This window comes from Stegostoma tigrinum, chromosome 8 (genome assembly GCF_030684315.1).
Source record: "Stegostoma tigrinum isolate sSteTig4 chromosome 8, sSteTig4.hap1, whole genome shotgun sequence".
NCBI classification, from domain to species: domain Eukaryota; kingdom Metazoa; phylum Chordata; class Chondrichthyes; order Orectolobiformes; family Stegostomatidae; genus Stegostoma; species Stegostoma tigrinum.
This window is the reverse complement of record NC_081361.1, coordinates 32,937,005-32,963,192: the sequence shown is the minus strand read 5'-3', so window position 1 is coordinate 32,963,192 and position 26,188 is coordinate 32,937,005. Positions and strand designations below refer to the sequence as shown.

General features: G+C 42.9%; 1 protein-coding gene across 3 annotated transcripts in view; it reads left to right on the top strand.

Annotated features, from left to right (window-relative positions):
• The first annotated feature begins 2,377 nt into the window (after positions 1–2,377).
• hsd17b7 (hydroxysteroid (17-beta) dehydrogenase 7) overlaps positions 2,378–26,188 on the top strand; it is a 58,395-nt gene continuing 34,584 nt past the window's right edge. Inside the window, exons 1-9 of one of the 3 annotated variants that reach the window (XM_059647777.1) lie at positions 2,380–2,624; positions 8,014–8,217; positions 9,218–9,310; positions 10,840–10,954; positions 16,553–16,747; positions 17,942–18,046; positions 18,142–18,198; positions 19,327–19,425; positions 19,788–24,402. In XM_059647777.1, coding sequence (XP_059503760.1) covers positions 2,533–2,624; positions 8,014–8,217; positions 9,218–9,310; positions 10,840–10,954; positions 16,553–16,747; positions 17,942–18,046; positions 18,142–18,198; positions 19,327–19,425; positions 19,788–19,889 — 1,062 coding nt within the window. In that variant the 5' untranslated portion in view covers positions 2,380–2,532 and the 3' untranslated portion in view covers positions 19,890–24,402. Of the gene's footprint in view, positions 2,625–8,013; positions 8,218–9,217; positions 9,311–10,839; positions 10,955–16,552; positions 16,748–17,941; positions 18,047–18,141; positions 18,199–19,326; positions 19,426–19,787; positions 24,403–26,188 lie in introns of those variants that run through there. The other 2 variants (XM_059647779.1, XM_059647778.1) reach the window with 2 other exon arrangements.

Here is a 26,188-nt window from a genome sequence, read left to right as displayed (position 1 = left end):
TTTCCCTACTTTGAATGTGAGACCTAGATTTGGTAGAGAATTCTGTCATAAGCAATGGTTGCCTTTGATTTGTGTTCCTCTTCCTACATTTTTGTAGCAATTAACAATTTTGAGACATGCTCGGACATAAAGCACATTAAATTGCTCTGCATTTACTGAACTTAATCTCAGAATTTTCAATTAATTCTTCACTTTTTGACAGTGCCCTTGAGTGTGGCTTAAATTCGAGCCTTCCCGACTCTGAGGAAGGAGCAACGGTGAATATGATCATTCAACTTTTGGGGAACGCTGATAGTTTAATTCTAAATGGGCTAAACCCATTTCTGAAGAAGGGTCCCAACCCGAAACATCACCTGCCCTCCTCCTCCGATGTTGCCTGACCTGCTGTGTTCCTCCAGCTCCACAGTGTGTTATCTCTAACTGCAACATTGGCAGTTCCTGCTATCTCTGATAGACTAATGATGTTCCGACCTTGCATTTCTAATAACAATACGTGACAAACATGCTCAGAGCTTGATGTGAATAGCGCTGACACCTACTGGCCAGACCTTAGTATTGTTCGCTCTTCTGTTAAAAAAAATTGCAGGTGTTGGACATTCAAAAAAGAAACAAATTCGTGTACAGCAGGTCCACGGCTTTCGTGAAGAGCGAAACCCGGACAACAAGAACTGTACTGAAAACTTAACATTCAAAGGTTAGGGAAGCATTTTGATGGACGGTTTGAGAGGGACGGGAGCAAGCAACCAATTGATGCTCCAAAGCACAGGCACCACACTTTACCAGCTAATGAAATGAGGCTGGATAAACACAGCAGACCCAGCAGCATCTCAGGAGCACAAAAGCTGACGTTTCGGGCCTAGATGGGTCTAGGCCCGAAACGTCAGCTTTTGTGCTCTTGAGATGCTGCTGGGCCTGCTGTGTTCATCCTGCCTCACATTTCATTATCTGGGATTCTCCAGCATCTGCAGTTCCCATTATCACTGACACTTTTCCAGCTGCTGCTTGACAATAAAAGCCAGAAGCCGATACACCTCCGCCCACACACACCCCTGCAAAAATTCCATCCCCTATTCCCAGTTCCTTCACCTCCGCCGGATGAGGCATTCCACTCCCGCACATCCCAAATGGCCGCGTTCTTCAAGGACCACAACATCCACCTCCCGGCAGTGGTCGAGAACGCCCTTGACCCTGTCTCCCACAACACATCCCTCACACCCGACACCTGCCATAACCGCCCTAAGAGAATCCCTCTCATCCTCGCATACCACCCCACCAACCTTCGGATACAATGCATCATCCTCTGACACTTCCGCCATCTACTATCCAACCCCACCACCAAAGACATTTTTCCATCTCCACCCTTGTCTGCCTTCCGGAGAGACCACTCTCTCCGTGACTTCCTTGTCCACTCCACACTCCTCTCCAACCCGACCACACCCGGCACCTTCCCCTGCAACTGCAGGAAGTGCTACACTTGCCCCCACACCTCCTCCCTCACCCCTATCCCAGGCCCCAAGATGACTTTCCATATTAAGCAGATGTTCACCTGCACATCTGCCAATGTGGTATACTGTATCCACTGTACCCGGTGTGGCTTCCTCTACATTGGGGAAACCAAGCGGAGGCTTGGGGACCACTTCGCAGAACACCTCCGCTCGGTTTGCAACAAACAACTGCACCTCCCAGTCGCGAACCATTTTAACTCCCCCTCCCATTCCTCAGACGACATGTCCATCCTGGGCCTCCTGCAGTGCAACAATGATGCCACCCGAAGGTTGCAGGAACAGCACTTCATATTCCACTTGGGAACCCTGCAGCCCAATGGCATTAATGTGGATTTCACCAGATTCAAAATCTCCCCTTCCCCCACTGCATCCCAAAACCAGCCCAGCTCATTCCCGCCTCCCTAACCTGTTCTTCCTCTCACCCATCCCTTCCTCCCACCTCAAGCCGCACCTCCATTTCCTACCTACCAACCTCATCCCGCCTCCTTGACCTGTCCGTCCTCCCCGGACTGACCTATCCCATCCCTACCTCCCCACCTATGCTCTCCTCTCCACCTATCTTCTCCCTCATCCATGTTCAGTCCGGCATCCCCTCTCTCCCTATTTATTCCACTTCCCTCTCCCCATCCCCCTTTTCTGATGAAGGGTCTAGGCCCGAAACGTCAGCTTTTGTCCTCCTGAGATGCTGCTTGGCCTGCTGTGTTCATCCAGCTACACACTTTGTTATCTCGGATTCTCCACCATCTGCAGTTGCCATTATCTCTGATCACATTTGTCGTTGCTGACAGTTCAAACGGTTTTGAAATCCGCGCAACAAAACGGCGCGTTGTTTATGGTGGGCGGTGGTCGCCGTCCGCGCCCGGCTTCGACTCAGGCGATGGTGACGCGGTGTGGCGTGAGGAGGCGGCATCGATGACACGCGCATTCGCACACGCATGTACCGAGAGACAGAGAGAAAGAAGAGTGAGCAGACACGGAGCGGGCAATTTTACCGGCTGCCGACAAACCTGGGGCTCCGTGGGAGAAGATGAAGGGAGAGCCGAGCGGAGGGGAAGACACCCGACTCCTGTCCCGAGCGATGGGCGCGCGCAAGGTTGTCCTGGTAACGGGAGCCAACAGGTAACCATGGAGACGTGAGCGAGTGGCCCCGATCGGCGGGGATGGGCGAGGCTACGGGCACCTGTACCTTCGGGAGGTGTCGACATCAGCATGAGGAGGTGCTCGAGGCGTGGGTTGCTTCTTCGACATCCAGGTCATTTACACAATTCTTGCACCAAACTTCGTTCCCCTTTATCAAACTGCCTCTCGAGCTTGGTGGAGTCTTGTGTTCAGCATTGGAGTTCCCGATGCCGTTCACCCTCCCTGCCCAGGTCTGGCAAGATCAGACTTAGCTTGGAGCTGAGTGTTCGACCCATTTAGCAACTCTGCAGCTGCTATCCCAGTAGTTGCATGTGGGGTGATCCCATAATCAAACAAGAACCATGACAATTTGGTTCCCGCAACACATCCCTCACACCCCGCCCCCGCCACAACCGCCCCAAGAGGATCCCCCTCGTTCTCACACACCACCCTACCAACCTCCGGATACAACGCATTATCCTCCGACACTTCCGCCATTTACCATCCGACCCCACCACCCAAGACATTTTTCCATCCCCACCCCTGTCAGCTTTCCGGAGAGACCACTCTCTCCGTGACTCCCTTGTTCGCTCCACACTGCCCTCCAACCCCACCACACCCGGCACCTTCCCCTGCAACCGCAGGAAATGCTACACTTGTCCCCACACCTCCTCCCTCACCCCCATCCCAGGCCCCAAGATGACATTCCACATTAAGCAGAGGTTCACCTGCACATCTGCCAATGTGGTATACTGCATCCACTGTACCCGGTGCGGCTTCCTCTACATTGGGGAAACCAAGCGGAGGCTTGGGGACCGCTTTGCAGAACACCTCCGCTCAGTCCGCAACAAACAACTGCACCTCCCAGTCGCAAACCATTTCCACTCCCCCTCCCATTCTCTAGATGACATGTCCATCATGGGCCTCCTGCAGTGCCACAATGATGCCACCCGAAGGTTGCAGGAACAGCAACTCATATTCCGCCTGGGAACCCTGCAGCCATATGGTATCAATGTGGACTTCACCAGTTTCAAAATCTCCCCTTCTCCTACTGCATCCCTAAACCAGCCCAGTTCGTCCCCTCCCCCCACTGCACCACACAACCAGCCCAGCTCTTCCCCCCCCACCCACTGCATCCCAAAACCAGTCCAACCTATCTCTGCCTCCCTAACCGGTTCTTCCTCTCACCCATCCCTTCCTCCCACCCCAAGCCGCACCCCCAGCTACCTACTAACCTCATCCCACCTCCTTGACCTGTCCGTCTTCCCTGGACTGACCTATCCCCTCCCTACCTCCCCACCTACACTCTCTCCACCTATCTTCTTTACTCTCCATCTTCGGTCCGCCTCCCCCTCTCTCCCTATTTATTCCAGTTCCCTCTCCCCATCCCCCTCTCTGATGAAGGGTCTAGGCCCGAAACGTCAGCTTTTGTGCTCCTGAGATGCTGCTTGGCCCTCTGTGTTCATCCAGCCTCACATTTTATTATCTTGGAATTCTCCAGCATCTGCAGTTCCCATTATCTCCCTCTACAATTTGGTACCTGTTGAGTCTATAGGCTGTTTCATCAGTGATAATGGGAACTGCAGATGCTGGAGAATCCAAGATTACAAAGCAGCTGCTTTTGAGATGCTGCTTGGCCTGCTGTGTTCATCCAGGCCTGTTTCATCAGTCCAGTCTTCTAAGTTGGACTGCTCTTTCTGCCAGGCCTTTGGATGGTGCCAGGTACATTAAGTAAATAAAATCCTTGCTGGTAAACAGTGGCCCATTATCTGGGATAATTACCACTGGGAATCCATATTTTCCAAAACATATGTGCAATTTTTCTATCACTGTTCCAGTGTTGGATGAATGACTATGCACATCCAACCACTTTGAGTGGGTGTCTACACTATCTAAAATCATTGAACCCATGAAAGGACCTGAATAGTCAACAAGCAACCTACTGCAAGGTTTAACCAGCCATTCCTTTGGATGTGGGGAAGTTTCCAGAAGTAATTTTTTTCCTTGTTGACATTCTGAGCACTGTCCACCAATGCAGTTGTGTGTGCACCCAAGTCTGTCCACCAGACATAACTCATCACCAACATCTTCATTTTGGAGACCCCTGGATGGCTATAGTGAAGTTCAGCCAGTATCTGGCAGTGACCTTCGCTCAGGACAATCATTGTCACTGTTGCATAAAGAGTGGTTCAAATATAGATGAACTTCCAGAGGAAGTGGTGGATGTGGTACGCCTACAACATTGAAAAGCCATTTAGATAAGTACATGAATAAGAAATGTTTGGAGGGTTATGGGCCAAGCACTAGCAGGTGGACTAGTTTAGTTTGGGATTATGGTCAGTATGGCCTCGTTGGACCGAAGAGTCTATTTCTGTACTGCATGACTATGCTGTCCTCCATCATGAACCTGTCTCTCTTGGTCCAAAAAGGTTTTAATTCTATCTATGACAGCCATTTGGTTTCCATGATTAATACAAATTGTTTCAATTTGGAAAGGACGCAATCTTTCTGTCTCCAAAGTCTGATATTGTTAGTTGTGATTGGTAGCATGTTTAGGAAATTCAATGTCATGACTGACTCTTCCACTGGGGATACCATGGGTGCTATATCTGCTAATGGAAGATGACTCAATGCATCCACACTTGCTTCTCAACCTCCCATATGATGTTCTAATTTGTAATTATAAGCACTTAAAATTAGACTCCAAAGTTGACTGCTGCCCATGGCCATGGATGGCACTGCTTGATCTTCTTTAAGCAGACCAGTTGGGGCTTAGTGGTCCACATTATTAGGAATTTTTCCTATAAAGGTATTAGTAGAAATTTCTGATTCCAAATATGACCACGATTCCTTCTTTTTCTATTTTGGCATACTTAAGCTCTGCATTAGCCTGAATACTATTGTGTGTTCCTTTCCAGTAGGCCATCTATGAGCTAATACTACTCAATGCCATGAGGGGAGGCATCTTGCGTTAATACCAGAACTTTCTAGGGATCGTAGTGTGCCAATACGTTAGAGAATGACAGTTGTTTACTTCATCAGAAGCTACAGCCTGTCTATAAGACCAATTCCAAAGCTGACCCTTTATTTTAGGAGTTGGTGCAATGGTGCCAGGATAGATGCCAGATTGTATTTCTGAAATACATGTAATAGCATGAGAAAGTTCACTTGGCATGGGCTGCACTGGTCATGGCCCTACCCCTGAACCAGGAGAACTGAGTTCAAGGCCCATTTGCCAACAGAGGTGTGCAATAATATTTCTGACCTGGTTGAATTTGAAGCTCAGTATGTAGAAGGTCTTTTGGTACAGGCTGCAGTTACAGTGTCCCTACCCCGGAACTGGACACCCAGATTCAAGTGCCATTTGCCAGCATAGGTGAACAATAATATTCCTGAACAGGTTGGTTAGAAAATGTCTAACCTCTGAAATGAAGAATGTACACTGGTCGTGCCCTCTGGAGCTGATGGGACTTGAACGTGGGTCTCCACCACAAATGAACAGAAAGATGGCAAAGGTTGGGTACAGGAGGAGCTGAGAGGATGCTTGTTGCTGAGACCCTGGCAGCCAACCCACTATTCCAGTTCTGACTGCTACCGTGAATGTACATCTTAAACACAGGTTATGTTTGGGCAGTATTGTCCATACAATCTTTCTTCATAATTAAAAAATGAGCTGATGGGCAGACTCCTGAAGTGCTATTTGATCTATTTCTTGGCTTGCCACTGCTTTGATGCATAAAGGGAGCTAAGAAAAAGGAGGGGCTGGAAGGAAGATGCACAATTTGCTGGCAGTCTGTATGTATTAGTGAAGTGCAGCCATCAAGCACTGAGGGTGAGAAGAGTACAGTATGTACTCTGGGAAGGAATTTCAAAGCTCATCACCTGGAGTGGCTGAGTAGCACTAATGCTGACTAAGCTGTCTAATACTTACCTGCTAGACTGAGTCTGCAGTAAGTGATGAGGGAACAACCAGAGGGAAAACCTACTTGACCTCACACTAATCAATCTGCTTGTCATAGATGCATCTGTCCATGACATTATTGGTCCTTCTGAGACTGTCATGTCTTTACACTGACTGTTCCATTCACTGTGTGGTGTGGCCACGCTAAATGGAATACATGCAGAATGGATCTGGCAGCTCAAAACCAGGCATCCATCATCAGTAGCAGAATTGTATGCAACCACAGTCTGTCTCCTTATGAGTTGGTATATCCCTCACACACCATTACCATCAAGTCAGGGGGCCAACCTTGGTTAAATGAATAGCTCATTAGGGCATTCTAGAAACAGCATCAAACGTGCTTAAGAATAAGATGTTAAGTTGCTGAAGCTATAATACAGGTCTACATGTCAAAGCAGCATAAAACAGAAAGAAGTGATCCCTGAACCAATGGATCAGATCACTAAGTGGATGATCCATCTTGTCCTCATGAGGTTTCTAATATCACATATACAAGTCTTCAGCCAGTTTGAATCACCTTGTTTTAGAAATTTTACCTTTCTAACTGATGTGAAATATTTCCCTTTCATTCGGTGAAGTTTCAGCTTTATTTTAATCATCACTAACAAAATTAATCATACCATAAAAGATTTGGATTTTGTCAGTAATTATATATTCTGCAAATAGTAGTTATAATGACATCATTTTGGATGAAATGTTCAGGTTCAGTACAAGTACAAGGTCAGCATTCTACTTCGAGCTTTGATAAAATGGAGCTGAATCAGCAAATAGAATTGGTATATCTGTTACAAACTTATTGGGTGTTCAAACATTTCTATGTTAATGAAAGTTGAAGTTTAAACTTCATGGATAATTGCTTTGTTTCTAAAGTACTTAAATGAAAGATTGTCAGTATATGAAAAACCATTTCTCCTTGCGCTCTTGCTTCATCTGTGTTAAATACATCTTCCTATTAGAATTCCTTCAGTTCCCTGTTTCACTGTATTGCTTTCTCTCACAGGCAGAATAGTGTTCTTCTCTGTCACAATTTTCCGTAGAAATCCTCACTGCCTTAATTACAATTGACATTCTATCATTGATGTTTTTGACAATGAAGGTTATGCAGCGCACATCCATAGGCGTATAAATGATGTAAAAGAATAAACAACTTTAGAGAGGCTTTTTAAGGCTGCAATAAACACGAACAAAAATGTATACAATATTTGTTTCCTTTCTGTCAACAATTCTCCATGTGCCTGCTTCCAATGCTTTGTGTTTTCTCATATTCCCCAGGGCCTGGCTTTGAAGCTTTTTTTTGGTGAATTCAACTTGCCCAGAGACCTTTTGAAAGGGAATACCTCAGATGTATATTTGTATCACTGAACTGTATGAATATTGTCATCAATTGTGTTGTCTTTACATTTGACTATTACTTTATTTCTTACCCAGTGGCATAGGTCTGGCTCTTTGTGAACGCCTTCTATCTGAAGATAACCAGATACACCTGTGTATGGCATGTCGCAACATGCAGAAAGCTGAAGCTGCTAAGTCTGAACTTCTCTTGACCCATCCTGGAGCTGATATTAGCCTTTTGAAAGTAGATGTTGGGAATATTAACTCAGTTATTAAAGCAGCAAAAGAAATAAAGCAAAGGTGCCGTAGTATCATTATTAATAATATTGCTAACATGTCATGAATTTAATTGCTTGATATTTGCCATGTTGATTTTCAATGATTACTCCAACAGATTAATGTCAAACAAGTTTTTCAGTGCCACACTGCGTAGCTGTAATGAAATACATTTGTTATAGGTTTGAAGAAGAATCAATTAGGGTGGCTCAGTGGTTAGCACTGCAGCCTCACAGCGCCAGGGACCCGGGTTCGATTCCAGCCTCGGTCGACTGTCTCTGTGGAGTTTGAACGTTCTCCCCGTGTCTGCGTGGGTTTCCTCCAGGTGCTCAGGTTTCTTCCCACAGTCCAAAGATGTGCAGGCTAGGTGCACAAGTTCAGCTGATATAAATTAGTTGTTAGTGTTGATATTAGCACACTCAGAATTGTTCAGCATCCCATGGGCTTTTGTAAACATGGGCTGGTTAAGTATTATCTGGAACCTTTCCAGTTACAGATAACTGAAGGAACATGCTATTTGATTTGATCAGCCACTCATTCGGACATAGAGCCTATGTACCAATATTGACATTCACATTTGATACTACTCAGATGTGTAGGACTGAACATCTTTCTGGACTGAGAGCATCATCCTGAGGGTGGAAAATACCACACGCATAGTCGCTGTATATTAGCAGCTTGATATACCTTAAACCTGTTGTTCAAAAGATTGATTTACTGACCTTTCAGAATAATTTGAGGTAGACCAGACATTTTTCAGGGGTGTTGGCCTTTGGCCCAGCTACAAGTTAAGAGCTTTGTGAGTTTCAGATTTAGGAGCACTTTTAATTCAGTGTGTCCTGGCCTTACCTAATAAATAACTGAACTATAGAACTTCTGCTTGTTTCATTCAGTCTAATCTAAAAGACTAATCAACCAGTTGTCATCTTACGTCTAATTGTTAACAAACAATAAAACTTGCATTTTATGTCAATTGTATAAAGGTCCATTTTCACTAACGTATTAATACTTTGTTTTGATGCAGGTATCAGCATGTAGATTATCTCTACCTAAATGCCGGAATTATGCCAAATCCTCATTTCAACTTGAAAGCCTTTCTGAGCAGCCTGTTATCCAGGTATTGTGCCAAGAGGAATAGAAATAATTATCTAAATTGCTGATTTATATTGAACAAGAGTACACTAAAATGTCTGTTTATTTTTCTAATCCATTGTCTGGGACACTTTGTAAAAAGCTGTAAAATTATAGCTGTGATTTAAATTAAACCCAACAGTGGGAACAGGGTGAATTGGCTCAGGTGATAATGGGAACTGCAGATGCTGGAGAATCCGAGATAATAAAGTGTGAAGCTGGATGAACACAGCAGGCCAAGCAGCATCTCAGGAGGACAAAAGCTGACGTTTCGGGCCTAGACCCTTCATCAGAGAGGGGGATGGGGTGAGGGTTCTGGAATAAATAGGGAGAGAGGGGGAGGCGGACCGAAGATGGAGAGAAAAGAAGATAGGTGGAGAGGAGAGTATAGGTGGGGAGGTGGGGAGGACTGACCTATCCCCTCCTTACCTCCCCACCTGTACTCTCCTCTCCATCTTCGGTCCGCCTCCCCCTCACTCCCTATTTATTCCAGAACCCTCACCCCATCCCCCTCTCTGATGAAGGGTCTAGGCCCGAAACGTCAGCTTTTGTCCTCCTGAGATGCTGCTTGGCCTGCTGTGTTCATCCAGCTTCACACTTTATTATCTTGAATTGGTTCAGGTGCCCATTTTACAAACCATCTGGTGTACTCAATTGGAGCCTGGAATATTAAATGGAGACTGTCACCCCACTGATGCCCAATTTTTACTGAATAAGTCACATTAAATTGATATCTGTGCTTTATGCACCTTTGTTTACCTTTGCAATCTCCCAGTTTTTTCCTCAATGCAACCACATGGTCACCCGAAATCTGATCTATAAGCGCCCTCCCCCTCGTCATTGCTGCTACTTTCTTCTGCTTCCTCATCCCTCATCTTTCCCAAATGAAAATTTAACTGATGCCCTCTAATGTCAGGTTCCTAACAGTCCATTTAAATTTTGCAAAACATATTTTCAGCATTTTTCAAGATTTTTTTAAAATGAGCACATTTTGGGAACTGTTAAATTGAGCCTTAATTAAAATCGATTAAATTGGCCAAAAATGTGTATTACCTTCAATGGCATACAGCCATAGCAAGATAGAGATACAAAGGACACTTTGGGAAAATAATTTTTTTTGCTGTAGTAAGTAGAGTTGGTTGGTCAGCCAGTCCAAAGACATGCTTGAGGCTCTCTGAAAAGATTTGTGGCTTGAGGCAGACCCTGTCTGACAGAACATCTATGTAACCTATTTTATCTATGTAGAATTGTGAATTTGTACTAGTGTTTAATAATTACTAAAGGTGTACCACTTTTAGTGGAACAGTGTCAAAATTACCAACTGCCATTGCTAATTAAACCAGAATCTTCAGACTATATAATGGGATCTTACACAGTTATATATTCTGTAAAGAATCAAGGCCTGGATGTCTCAATGTAAACTAATGAATGGAAAGGCATGTGTTATCTATTGTGATCAGGATACGTTAAAGCTAATACTGGTGTTGTCTTGTGATGGTGTTTTCATTTTAATAGAGAAATTTTCACCGTGTTTCAAACGGGACAGGGATTGCTCACCCAGGAAGATTGGCTTACTGATGATGGACTACACCAAGTCTTTATGACCAATGTCTTTGGTCATTTCTTACTGGTAAGAATGTACGTGTACTCATTGCAAGTAAATGTGCTATCATATAAAGATAATTTATTGTGTACTGCCAGCGAGCTAGTACTAACTCAAGCCGAGCACAAGATTTTTGATGCACATGTTCAGTGGAGTAGCTGAAGAGTTTCCCACTACATTCCTTAGCTTTCTTAATTTCCCAGTATTTTATCACAGATTGGCCACAAAGCTAAAAAGCCCCAATTAAACTTTGCCAGAGTAAATGTGAACAGTAATAAGAGCCTTCACCTAGATGTAAATCTAGTGTTCAGAACTGAAAATTGGATGAGTAAAATAAATTTGCTTTCTTTAGCCTTGAGGTGTTTTTTTTTAATACAGAGAAAGAATAGTTCTTTCTTTTGCAGAGGCCCTATTGGCTTCTGGCCAACTAATCCCACCCACAAGCTGTTCAACTACTTGGGATCCAATCACGTTGGTCCTAGGCAGAATGCCTTTGTCATTGACAACTGGCCACCATTTCACAGACCAATCAGCTACTTTTTACTGGCTGAATCCCCCCTTGTACACTCCTCCTTGGTTCCAGCTCATTTGTAATTAGAATTCCTCCCTGTCTACTGCTTTAAGAAACAGCAGTGTAAATAACACTTGCAATGTCTGTTCGATAACTTGCTTTTAGAAACTGCAGTAATCCTTTCCACAATATTGATTTTTAAAATAGTCCTTTCCCTGTTCAGTCCACAGTCAAAAATACAGAAAAATAAAAAGGTGTAGTCCTTAAAAAAAAGTATGAAAACCAACCGTTAATCATCTGTATAGTTGCACAGCATTGTTAACACCAAAACCCTTTGAATTGATTAAGAACTTAAACTGAGAAACATAATTTACAATTAATAATTATTACATTTCTTGAATATAAGATTTAAATATAAAACAATTTCTTTTCCCAATCAAGTACTTATGAAGAGAAGAATTCATATTAGCCTTGTCTATCCCATCTACAGGCCTTTCTTCAACCTCCCTTTTCAGTTCAGATTCCTTGAACATGTCAGCTTCCAAATCCAAGCAATTTGTTTGTACTCTGGTTTCAGAGAACTGGGACTACTCTAACCAACATCACAAATTACGTAAAAAGTAAAACAAAGAACTGCAAATGCTGCAACTCCGAAACAAGATGACATGCTTTATGAAATAGTAGGACTGCAGATGCTGGAGAATCCTGGACAACAAGGTGTAGAGCTGGATGAACACAGCAGGCCAAGCAGTATCATAGCTTTCCTGCTCCTATGATGCTTCTTGGCTTTGTTATCTCTGACATGCCTTATGACTCTGACTGCTGAATTATGACTCCTTGATCTCCATTACCTCACTCCAAATCTTTGATGCAACTCAAGATGCAAACTTCCTCCAGCACATTTCTGCCGTTGCTATTTCAGTAACAGTGACCACAACATTCCTGGAGTAGTACCACATCCAACATAGCTGATGAGATTGGGCCGAATGAATCTTGCATACCTGAAAATGGAACTCCAGGTCAGACCAGTACCATCATTTCCAAGTTTTACTTGGTTTCATTTTACTCATCATAGTTCACCAATGCTCTTTAGGGAAGGAAACTTGCTATCCTTGCCCATTCAGGTCTATATATTACTCCAGACCTGTTAAAAAGGTGTATATGTATGAGTTGATAGAACTGCTTCCGAAATACCCTAACAGGCAACTCAGTTGTATCAGAGCCTGTGCAGTGGATGACATCCATTTCAGAAAGCATCTTCACCACCCTCTGACCATTTTGGATCTTCAATACGTGCTTGCAATTTTCCTGCTCCGCTGATGCTGCCTGGCCTGCTGTGTTCCTCCAGCTCTACACTGTATTATCTCTGACACCAGCATCTTCTATTAACCTCCAAAAACAACAAAAAGCATATAATTTCAACCACTAATTCTGTTACAACAAATGCATTTTTAATATAATGACTGGATTGGCCACTTTTATTTAAGTGGGCTAATACACAGCGAGTTCCTGTGACGTCATGTCCCTTACCTTACCTGTATGGTGAATGGGAAAGAGGGCCTTTATTATGAAAACAACCAGTACCTAATCCCTTCCGCTGATCAAAAACGCCCTCAACTGCATCTTTTGCATTTCCCACACTTAAGTCCTCACATACCCTCCTCCTGTCCCAACAAAAATTAAGTCAGAATTCCCCTTGTCCTCACATATAATCCCACCAACCTCTGCATCCAACGTATCATTCTCCACCACCTACACTTCCGCCACCTACAATCCGACCCGAAAACCAAAAAGATATTCCTCTTCCCGCCCCTATCTGCCTTTTGTAGGGACTGCTCTCTCCATGACTCTCTCATCCGCTCCACACTCTCCACTAACGCCACCACGCCCTGCACCTTTCTCTGCAACCGCAGGAAGTGCTACACCTGCCCCTACATCTTCCCCCTCACCTCCATTCAAGGCACAAAACAAACCTTCCATATCCCACAGGGGTTCATATGCACATCCATCAACTTGGTGCTTTGTATTGCTGCTCCCAATGTGACCTCCTCTATATCACTGAGGCCAAGCGAAGACTTGGAGACCATTTTGCAGAGCATCTGCTCTCTGTTTGTGACAAACAACACCTTCTGGTCACCAACCATTTTACCTCCCCCCTCCACCTTCCTGGGTGACGTCTATTCTGGGCCTTCTCCAGTGTCACAATGAGTCCACTTGCAAACTAGAGAAACAATACCTCATATTCCACCTCGGGAGCCTACAGCCCAATGGCCAAACCGTGGAATTCACCGGTTTTAAAATCTCCCCCACCCCTGGTTTCATCCCACCTCCTACCCTCCCTCTCACCCCCGCCTCCTTGACCTGACACGACCCTATCTTCTCTCCCACCCATCCACCCCACTGAACAATCCCCACCACTCTTTACCTACTTTCACCTATCATCATCCCACCTACCTTCCCCAGCCCCATCCCTCCTCTCTATTTATTTCCCAACTCCCTTCCCCCTCCCCATTTCTGAAGAAGGATCCCGACCCAAAATGTCAATTTTCCTGCCCCTCTGATGCTGCCTGGCCTGCTGTGTTCCTCCAGCTCCAAACTGTATTATCTCTGACACCAGCATCTTCTGTTCTTGCTATCTCTAACCAGTCAACCTTGTCCCTTAACACCACAAACCAGTTCCAGAGAGACGAAGAAAACAATAGGTAAGCAGAGAAACTACCAGCCGAATCTATTACTGAAACTCTGCACTAAAACAAAGGCCCTGTATTTGTAATACATTTAAAACAAAAATGTAGCAGTCGACCGAGAGTTTAAAGAAGGTACCTTTTTTAAATTCAGCAGGATGAGAGCATCACATTTATTGCCCTTACTAGAGGGCAGTTAAGAGTCAACCACGTTGCTGTGGGTCTGGAGTCAAATTTAGGCCGGATCAGGTAAGCATGGCAGAGATAATGGGAACTGCAGATGCTGGAGAATCCGAGATAACAAAGTGTGGAGCTGGATGAACACAGCAGGCCAAGCAGCATCTTAGGAGTACAAAGGCTGACGGAAAGCTTTTTTTCTGATGAAGGGTCTAGGCCCGAAACATCAGCTTTTGTACTCCTAAGATGCTGCTTGGCCTGCTGTGTTCGTCGAGCTCCACACTTTATTATCTCGGGTAAACATGGCAGTTTCTTTCCCTAAAGGACATTAGTTTTCCAACAATCAACTATTAGTCAACAATCAATTCTTAATTCCAGATTTTTTTTCCATTGAATTCAAATTCCACCATCTGCCATGGCAGGATTTGAACTCAGGTCCTCATGGCATTATCTGGATTTCTGCGTTAATGGCCCAGTGATAATGCCGCCAGGCCATTACCTGATGGAAGTAGAATATTTAAAGAAACTGGTGTTGGTATCAGTAGGGAACTTGCAGGGGTAAAAGAAGCAACCAAGAAACTCAGTACCCACGTTGTTTTCTCCTTCACTCAAACAGGTGAGATCAATGAAGGGAGGCCAAGTGGGAACAAGGTTGTCAGAATTGTGCAGAAAAGATGCACATCCTTCACATTTCTGCTGTTGTCTAATGCAGTGGAATTACTCTCACATGATTCCAATCCAGGTGGGAAAAGTCAATTCCATTATAATCCAGGTTCATCTGGCTTCTGTTTCCAATTCATATGATTATCACAAAGTCCCCAAGAATCTTTATTTGCCTCACCCTTCTTCCTTATCTACATGCTGTTCCTTGGCACTCTCATCCGCAGACAAGAAGGTTTACTTCCAATTTATAGTGAGATCGATGAACTGCACCACTCCCACTGTGTTGTCAGTATTAGTTGAACAGCATAGTGGCTCAGTGGTTAGCACTGCTGCCTCACAGCACCGGGTACCCAGATTTGATTCCAACCTTGGGCGACTGTCTGTGTGGAGTTTGCACATTCTCCCTGTGCCTGCATAGGTTTCCTTGTGTGTTCCAGTTTCTTCCTACAGTCCAAAGATGTGTAGGTTAGTTGGATTGGACATGCTAAATTGCCCATAGTGCTCAGGGATGTGTAGATTAGATGTGTTAACTATGGGAAATGCAAGATTACAGGGAAAGGGTAGAGGATGGGTCTGGATGGAATGCTGTTTGAAGGGGCAGTGTGGACTTGTTGGTCCACAGGTTCTGAGGAAGGGTCACCAGACCTGAAACGTTAACTTTTTTTTTCTCCTCCGCAGATGCTGCCAGACTTGCTGAGCTTTTCCAACAACTTTGTTTTTGGTCCAAAGGACATGTTTCCACACTGTAGGGATTCTATGATTCACATTATTCAATATCTTGTCTTGGGTGAGACATAAGTGCCTCCTACTAAATTATTGGGGAAATCAAACTCATTGTATTCACCTCTCTTTGTCCCACCTCCTTCTCATTTCACAAACTTAATTTCCTATTCATATTTTCTCCCTCCTCATCCCCAACCATTGTCAAGCTAAATCTGAATGTTCATAGTCTTTATTTCCAAGTGGATCTAAACAGAACTTTCAAACCTGCTTTGTGCCACCAAAAAGTCAATCAAACTCTGTCTACCTCCAAAGCATCACCTCTGGCATTTAATGATTGATATCTTTAAGTTAAGATCATAAAAATCGTAATTTCTTCATGTATTTTCACTTCTAAAATGCATTAATTTATATTTAAAATGCACCCACGGCATTTCCTTTCTTTTCTCTGCCCAAACTTATAAATTGCACTACAATATTTGGTCTTAACTTTCTGTTTCTCCAAAGAAAGCAAATTCAACTTTCGAAAATGAAAAACACATTACCTTAAGTTGAGATAGCAAGAACTGCAGATGCTCGAGTCAGAAATAACAAAGTGTGGAGCTGGTGGAACACAGAAAGCTAGACAGCATCAGAGGAATAGGAAAGCCGACGTTTTGGGTCGGGATCCTTCTTCAGTTGGTGGAGATTTATACATTTTTAAGGAAGCATCCCATCTGACTAAAATGTGTGAATTTCATATCTTGATCGTTTACAAGGCAATCATGAGAAATGGAAAACCATCGTAAAAAAATTGAAGAGATGGAAACAATGCAAATTATGATGTACAGCCAAACTGTTATTTCTAATATGAAGAATATCTACTCTTAGATTCGCAACCTGGAGCCTTTACTCTGTCAAGCTGGCTGTGTGTCACATGTAGTTTGGACATCTTCTAGCAATGCAAGGAAATCTGCCTTCAGTCTGACAGACTACCAACATAGTCAAGGCCAGGAATCATACAGTTCTTCTAAATATGCAACTGATCTACTGAGTGTATGTTTGAACAAGCACTATAATAACAAGGTAAATTTGGTACCAATTGTTGCAACTCACTTTCATGACAATTTAAAGACTGTGATGAGACTTGTTTATAAATCTAAGCAACCTGTTTATTTAAAGTAACATTGATTCATGTACAAGCTTTAACAACTTACAAACAATTCTGAAAATAATTTCCTAAATGAGCCTGTTTATTAGCCTGTCTTAAGAACCTGAAGAAGTGTTTACAAATTAATTGGGATGTCAAAGATTTTCTTCCTACCCATCAAAGACTATATCAGTGTAAGCCAAGGAACTTCGTGTATTGTGTTTCCCTCCTCAACTTTCCTGTCAGTTGGATTAGTCTGTGTGTATATGTGTGCAGCATGGTGGTTCAGTGGTTAGCACTGTTCCCTCACAGCACCAAGGAATTGGGTTTGAACTCGCCCAAGGGCAAATGTCTGTGTGGAGTTTGCATAGGCTCCCGGTGTCTGCATGGGTTTCCTCTGGGTGCTCAGGTTTCCTCCCACAGCCCAAGGATGTGTAGTTCGGGCATTTTAGCATGACCATAGTGTCCAGGGATGTGCAAGCTAGGTGAATTAGCCACGGGAAATGCAGGATTACAGGGATAAGGTTGGGTCTCTGACAGGATGGGAAACTGTTTGAAAGACTTAATGGGCAGAAGGTTCTGCTTCCACACCATAAGGATTCCATGCACAAGTTGTGTACAGAAGCTGAATTTTTTTCACCCATTTTTGTCCCCGGGTTACATATTTTTATCACGTCTTATGAAATTCAGTCTCTGAAAGGAGCGAAGGGTGAGATTAGGGAGGGAAGAAGTATATCTACAAAATGCATATCGACTGTTTAGTAAAAGAGGAAGAAAATTGAAATGTTTATAGGAGTTCATACAATGCTGCTATTATCTTCCATAGCAATATAAGGTAAAGGCAAGTTCACCTTCATTGTCAAAAAACTTGAAGAGAAATCATTCCTGGTTAACCTAAAAATTCACAACTCTTTTGATGCTCAAAGCTATTTTTGACTGGAGTTATAGTTTGGGTGACACGTCTTGTCGTGGGAGGAATTTGTCCTTGTACTTGGTTTCATTACTGAAAGAACATCTTATCAGTGAATGTTTGTGGTCACAGCATACTGCTGTCTTCAAATGTGACGGAAGATTTTGGAATTGGCCGCATACATTGTTAACTTAATCCTTACACCTGCTCTTACTTCCAGGGTCTGTTTTCTAGTGTGGTCTGTCCAGGTCTTGTTCTGACTAATTTGACCTATGGTATCTTTTCTCCTTTCTTCTGGACATTAATTACACCCATTATGTGGTTGGTGAGTAAAATATCTCAAATTTCCAAACCATTCAGAGCAGTTGCTTTGATGAGTTTGCACATTTGACAATGTTTGTTATTTGTTCTATTTTTCAGATTCGTGTATTCATAAATTCGTTTACACTGAGCCCTTACAATGGGACAGAGGCATTGGTATGTAGCCTGACCAATAACCTTGAATGTTGTGCGAGCTGCTTTGTTGATAGTGGGGAGGATGTCATTTAGCTTAGTTGGCTGGATGGCTCGTTTGCAATGAACAGTAATACTGACAGCATAGATTCAGTTTCCACATTAGCTGAGGTAACCATGAAGGACTCTCCTTCTCAGTCTCTCCCCTTGTTTGAAGCACTGACCTTTATGGAGAATACTCTCTGCTACTCGTAGTTGTATCTAGCAAACAGGAAGATGGTGTGGTTGTTGGAGGTCAGTCATCTCAGCTGCAGGAATTCCTCAGGGTAAATATTTTCTAATAAACCTGTTCAGCAGTGTCATTACATACCTCTGGAACAGGTAGGACTTTAACCTGGACCCACTGTTTCAGAGGCAGGGGTAATACCACTTCACCACAAAAGCTGTTTAAGAACTCCTCAGGATGGTATTCTGAACCCAATCACCTTTTGCTGCTTCATGAATGACCTTCCCTCCATGTTCAAATGTAGCAAGACTCTTTCTAATAAATGATTGCTCTGTGGATACTGTCATTAAATAACCCATCGGTCTGGTAGGACTGTGGTGAAGTGGGGAATTCATTGGTGGTAGTACAAATGAGTGACCAGGAGCGATGATGAGATTCTCTTTCATTGGCAAAGGTCCTTGCATTTGTGCTGCAAATGTTACTTGCCACTTGTCAGCCCAAGCCTGGTCTTGCTACATTTGAACACGGATTACTTCGGTATCTGAAATGATCACAAATGCTGCTGAACATTGTGCAGTTATCAGCAGAATCCCCATTACTGACCTTACGATGGAGGGAAGCTCATTCATGAAACAGCGAAAGGTGATTGTTAGAAAATATTTACCCTGAGGAATTCTGCAGTTGAGATGACTGACCTCCAACAACCATACCATTTTCCAAGTATGACTACAACTAGCAGAGAGCATTCCCCCAAATTTCCATTGACTCTAATTTTGCTAGGGTCCCTTGATGCAACAGTTGGTACATGACAAGAGAAATGCCACATGTTGTTCAAGCTTTCCTTCCAGGTTTGTTGTTTTTTTTTTGAAAGAAAAGTTTTTATACAGCGCTTCTTCTTCCATTTCTGTTCTCTTTCAATTTTCTAGATTTGGTTGTTCTCACAGAAGCCAGAGTCACTGGACCCAATGATGAAATATCTCAGCTGTACTTCTGGATTTGGGAACAATCACGTAACCCCATGCAAGGTCAGTGATTATAAATAGAGTACAGAAAATGCAGTGAATGTTACCACTGGAATTATAACTCCTTCTATTTACAACAAAAAGTAATAGTTCTGGTATTGGATTTTATGATATTTGGATGAAACAACAGGTGTTACAACTCTAAATTGAATACTTGGTAAAATAAACATTTTTCTATGTTTCAATATTATAATCAAGATTAATCCAAATCGATCAGGACTGTTGCTACCTGAGAAATTGTCCCCACAAACCAATTTCGGACAACATTACTACTTAGAAGAATATCAGGAATTTCTTCGTTTTAAATTAGCGGAAATAATTGTGCTGCTCTGTCTGAGATAATGGGCCATTTGTCTTCTTCCTAGATGGACATCAGTGTTGAAACAGCTGAAACGTTTTATCAAGAGTTGTTAAAGCTTGAGATCAAGATGAAAGAAAAGAATAACATTGCTGGTGACTGTCGTTAAATACCATAATATTCTCAGCATTGCACACAACAATTCCTAATGGGAGCAAGTAAAACTTGGTTTAGTAAGAGTTGATTTGAAAGTTTAGTCTTCATACTACTTGAATCTGTTTTGTGCTTGATTCAAAACAAATTCAGTATTTTAACAAAACTTCAGGTTTACTTTCTTGTTATCAAATTTACCTCTGAAATACCTACTGACATTATGGAAAGAATTTTAACTGACTAGGGGAAATGGATTCTGGTGCCGGATTAAATCCCTAAAAATGTGTTAACATGTTGGAAAACCAACATGATTTTACTGCCTCGTTGAGACTTTTATCAAGGTGTGTGGGAACCCTCAATGGAGCTTATGGGCCAGTCATTTAAATATGTAAGTGTCCAATTACTTATATCTTTAATGCAGAATTATCATTTTAAAAGTAAGTGCCCTGCTTATATGAAAGACTTGTGCCCACAGGACTTATGCATCAGCTTCTCACCCTTCACAAAGTGCTCCTTTTTCAGCAGAAATGACAGTTGTTTAACTTACCGTACGATGATCTCACAAACTCAAGATACATGGGACACATCACCACATACAGCACCTAATTGTAATCCAGGAACAAAAACAAAGTTGCTGGAAAAGCCCAGCAGGTCTGGCAGCATCTGTGAAGGAAAAAACAGAGTTCATGTTTCGGGCCCAGTGATCCTTCCTTGTGCAACTGATAGGCCTTCATCTTCTGCTTTCTGTAAGGAATACAGTGACCTGTGGCTTCAGCAGAGGTGGAGGCAGGCTACCCACTCCCCACTCTATTATCTTTGGTGTCCATGTTAGACATCTGCTCGATTTTAAGAACCCATGACAATTCCGTTAAAGACTACCATGCCTGTGCCAAGGGAGTCTCTGCCATTGGGGCAGAAAACAATGTGGGAGTCTCTGGGGTGAGGCAAGTGGATCTAGGGATGAGAAGTGGGAGCTCCTTCTGAAGAGACTCCACTTCGATTTGCCCTTTGCCTCCCTTCCCGCTCATGGCCAACCTGCACTTTCAAATTCAGGCCTCACTGGAGTGCAACAATGTGAGATTTTCCTTCACTCTGTGTAAAGTGACAGCTCGATTCTGCATGTATTCAGTTATCTGCTGTGCCTGATGTCTGATGTTTTGTAAAGGTGACCACTTTCCATGGATGAGAACATCAGTACAGATACGTGTGGTACATTACACTCCGTGTAGAGATGGACTCCTCTAATCTCTCTCAAAGTGCACAGTGCCCTTGGAAGTGTAGCCACAGCCTCATATGTTTTCTGCTGCTGCTCCTACTCACGTTTTCTGCTCTTCATCATGTGTTAATCAGACTATCTCAGTGTCATGTCTTACTGCAGTGTGCATTTCTGCACTGGTGTAAATTGTGCTCAAATCATGTGACAGTGCTCCCTCATCAGCCCTAGGAGGTCTCTTCAGCCTCCTCCTCAATCCTTGAAGGACCTGTGGGGGAGATGAAAGAAACAAATTAGAACTGAGATAGTGAAAGATTTTGTAGCCCAAATTGTGCAGATCTTGACATCACAGTCAGTAGTCAGTAAGTTGTGACTGCAATTCAAAAGGAGTGACTATCATGCACAAGTGGTATTGTGATATCTAATTTGGCCACCAAGTTTTTGAGAGATTAGTCTCTGCCTTTCTTAATGCCTTCTGTTACCCTAATGTTTCCTCCTCTGCACCGGTTAATGAGTTCTTTGGAGGTGTGACTGCAAGGAGTGAAAACAAACAGTGACACATTTGAGAAATGGGTTTGTGCAAGATAACTAAATAGTGTCCGTGAGGTGACACTGAGGTATAGCTGTGTGTCAGTGCTGGTTATTTTGAAGAGGATACAAGACGTACCTCAAGAGATAGGAATGAGTAACAGCAAGATACAATGTTAGGCTACTTAACTTTCCTGCTGTTCTAAAGAGGCCTTTCTTGAGAGGCCACACACCTGCAAACCAAGGATGACCTCTTCCTCCAGCACACAGGAACGACGCTTGTCTGCAGGTCCTCACAATGTCCAGCTTTCATTTTTCTTTTTGCAGGACCATTCAGATAGAGTGTTCCCCTTCTGACCCAGTGACACTGCCAGACCTGCTGGTTTTCTCAAACACTTTCTGCTTTTAGGTCAGCCCCTGACAATAGACCTTAGGTGGTCTTTAAATGCTCTTAATTGGTGGCTAGCAGTCTCTTGTGAGCATCCCAGTACCCTACCAGGATGATGCCCTGTGAACAGGGTGGCGCAAGCCATGTGGGTGGTGGTGTAAGTACCTTGCCCAGCTGCCTCCTTGTTCTGTTGCATATTTCATGCAGTACTTTTTAAATAAGAACAGTTAAATCCAATTAATTTCTAACCAATCACAATCTTCCAGCATCGTGCATTTGATTTAATTATGTCCATTTGTGTTGATAGTGGGCTGATGAAGAACAATGACTTACAAGTCAGTAAGTCATGCTTTAGTACCTCACCATATAGAGATGCATAGCATAAGGAGATTTTTTTTCAAAAGGCAAGGATCTATAATGCCTCATTTACAAAAAAAAATGTTTACGTTTACCTAACTCAGGAAATCCAGAGGCATTTAAAAACAAATTTTAATGCGGTGTGGAATACTGTTGTTAAATAATCAAATGTAACAACCAAATTCCAAACAGCAAGATTCCACAAACAGCAAATTAAACAAATGATCACTGTTGGTGCTGGTGGTGGTGGTTGAAAAAATAAATGTTGGCTATGGAAACGTTACAAGGAAAACTCCTTTGTGCTTCTGTGTCATGGGATTTTCTCCATGTCAGCTTCACTGTAACTTCACTTGCAAAGCACAGAATCCCTGATAACGTAGAACTTCATCAATACTGCACTGGAAGAGTCAGCCCAGCTGATGTTCTCAAATTTGTCATGGACCTCGAGGTCACAAAGGTCTTACTCTAGTAATAAATGCTCCCAACTGAAACTTCATCCATGCTATCAGTCCCAATAAATATTTTACACTGTTTAGTCTCAGTTTTAAGTTGTTCTGGTTGCCAGAAATAAATTGGGTATAACCTACATTTAAATAATTGAACTAGGGATTATTTGTGGTGTTCAGTTCATTCTTACATAATCAACACTATTATTATAGACTAGCTGATAACCTAGATTGGGGAGTTTAACAACAACTAAAGTTCCGGAACTGTACTTTCATGGCAGGCAAATTAACTCAGTGAGGAGGTGAGAGATGGGGTTTCCTGTAACTGATGCAGCATCTCTCTCAAAAATGCTTACCATCCTGTTGTATGGAACTTCGTCCAAGTACTAAAGAGAACCCTTCAAAAGCTCCATTGACTCCATAATTTAAAACTCAAATATCAACCTCCAGTGAGTGAAATCATTCATTGGACAAAAATTAAAGAAGGGGGAAATAGTTCACTGTAGTTCTAGACTGAATCTCTGCCCTGTGCATCTTAGACTTCCTAAGAGTATTGCCAGTTTTGATATAATTGATAATATATTTGATAAATTGTTAACCATTGGCTATAATGAAAATCCATTATTGACGTTCTGTCTTTTCCATTAATTGTTAGTTAGGTTTAAATTTATGTGGGTTAAATTCAGCTGTATAGTAACCAGTTTTTAGAAGCTAAGCAGCTCTTGAGACTTCAAAATGACCCATATACGTACAAATAGAGGCTGTGTAGTGCATATCGGGGTACCGACTGCAACGTTAGTTGGCTTTTTCAGAGAAAACCAACCCCATTCAAAAACAAAAATTTTCTGGGACTTTTGACAGCAAGTCTCCCGAACTCTGCCACTGCTGGGACTGGTTTCCCAATCTCCCACCTCTAAACTTTGACCCCAACCTGCTATCTCCTTTCCTATATCACACGCTCAGTTCTGTTAGTGCTATGGAGCATAGGCTAATTATCCCTGTTCCTTTGTCTACTCTTTATCGCTCATGTGCATGGACACATTAAGTTCAGTACAGCAGACATCTGAGTGTAGTTAAAAAGTTATTTGACAATAAATTTAGATACAGTTTAAAAATGTGTATTTGCTTCTATTAAATAATTACAGAAACCAAAACACAGTCCAGGTTTTGGCTCCCAGCTTTTGTTAACAGCTTTAAGCATCACTGTTTTTTACTTTGAAGAAGAGGAGCTGAATCATCCCTAATGTCCTGGCCAATATGTTTTCCTCAGTCAACATTCCAAAAAATGTGATCTGGTCATAATCAAATTGATATGCGTCAGAGTTAACTGAGGACAAAATTAGACATTATAACAGTGATTAAATATCAAAAAAGCACTTCATTGGCTGTCATGGAATCTTCCTCTTGGCACTGAGACATCCAGTGAATGTGAAAAGTTATTTAGAAATGCAGCTTTTCTTTCCTACTTTGGTAGGAAGCATATAATTTTTGCAAAAAGTCTTATTCATCTCTTAAATGTATTTGTTTTATTATCACAAGATGCTTTATTAACCTGATTAATTGTGTTTAATGTTTGGAACTAAATAAAGTATTAGTTTATACATTCATTCCACTAACGTGAAATTTTCAATAACACAAGACATTGAAACTTTGAACCTGGGAGCAGGATTAAGTTATCCAGCTCTTCAAGTATACTCCACCTTGCAATAACATTATAATTGATCTGGATATGGTCTCAGATCTGCTTTCTTGGCTGCCCCCGTAACCTTATCTATCACTGATTTACCTAACCTATTAAAGATCTATCTGTTTTCCAGGAAAGAGAATTTCACATTTAGGAGCACATTCTTTGTTAAAGAACACAAAATGCTGGAATTTTTCAGCAAATCTGGAAGCATGTATGTGGAGAGAAACAGATTAAATGGCCTGAGTTTCACGGACTCCCAGCTGGTACGAGGCTGGTGAACCAAAGGGTGTCATGTTGGGATAGATTTCTGATGCATTTCTACCACCATGAGAGGTGGGTTGAGGTGCTGGGTGACTTACCACTCCATAGAGATGTGCAGCCGATCTGCATAATTAGGACTCCTATTAAAGCCACTCCAGTTAGGAATACCAACATTTTGCTGGGGAGAAGACACCCCTACTGCAGCTTGGGGATGCCGCCAACTTCATGATGACAGCCTCCCAATGCAATCTGTGAAGTCTTGGAACCCAGTGCCACAAGCAGCAAAGGCAGCACTAGCAGACATTGCAGTCTAGGGGACATGGTGCTCAGGAATAGTTTCTGAGGTGTACCCAGGGTACCCCATCAAGTATTGGAAAAGCTCAGACAACAAGTACGTTGGAGACATGGACAGCACATGTGAGTGAGCCATTGTTTATGTTGGCAGTCTTGACTCTCTTGCTTTTGACGTTAAAGGGATAAACGAACACACATTATTCAAGAAAAGGGTACCTTAGGTGGGGAAGTGGTTCAGCTCATTGTGCTGACAGCCACGAAGGAGGAAGCCCTTCAAATTTGCAGGGGCAGTGGTCACGGCAATAAGAAGTCAGATTTGGTTCATGGGTGTTTGCTTATGATGGAATGAAAGGGTCTTACCATATTCACTTGGTAGCAATAGTTTCCTCCTCTTCAGCTCCTTCATGTTGTTGCTAAACCATCATAATGGAGTTGCTACAGCTCTGTGGAATCAGCAACTGAGGAGAATTGTCCGAACTCAATCCTTATGTCTACTACAAGACTAGATGTGGAGGAGCAACCTTATTGTACCACTGCACCATCAAGCACAACTTCAATGGAGGAGAATGCATCTAAATCAATACTGTCACAGCAATTAACTGAACCTTCCACCAGAAACACTCATTTCTTTGGGGTTTCACAAATGTAGAAAGCACAGTATAAGATGTCTTGTGTGTGTGAGAGAGCAGGGGGAGGTGAGAGAAGCTGAAGCAGCCATTCACAGCAACCCTCCCCCTCCAAACCACATCACACAGATAGAGGTATAGAGGTCTACAGCATGAAAACAGGCCCTTTGGACCAACTTGCACGTCCACAAAGATAATGAATAGAGGCTGCCAAGCTCGGCTGGGCTGATATTTAGAACCATATGTGGAGTGGGTGTCACGTAGCAGTGGGACTTCTTGGAACAACAGTGGGAGATAGGTGTCCAAATGCTAGAGTTTCCTGAGACATTACAGAATATTGGGCAGAGAATGGAGAAATCCATTAATGACATGAACTCTGCTACATGTCAGGCTTTTGGTTGCATAAAAACAGAAGTTGCTGGAAAAGCTCAGCAGGTTTGGCAACATCTGTGAAGAAAAAATCGGAGTTAACGTTTAGGATCCGGTGACCATTCCTCAGAATGCCAGACCCGAAA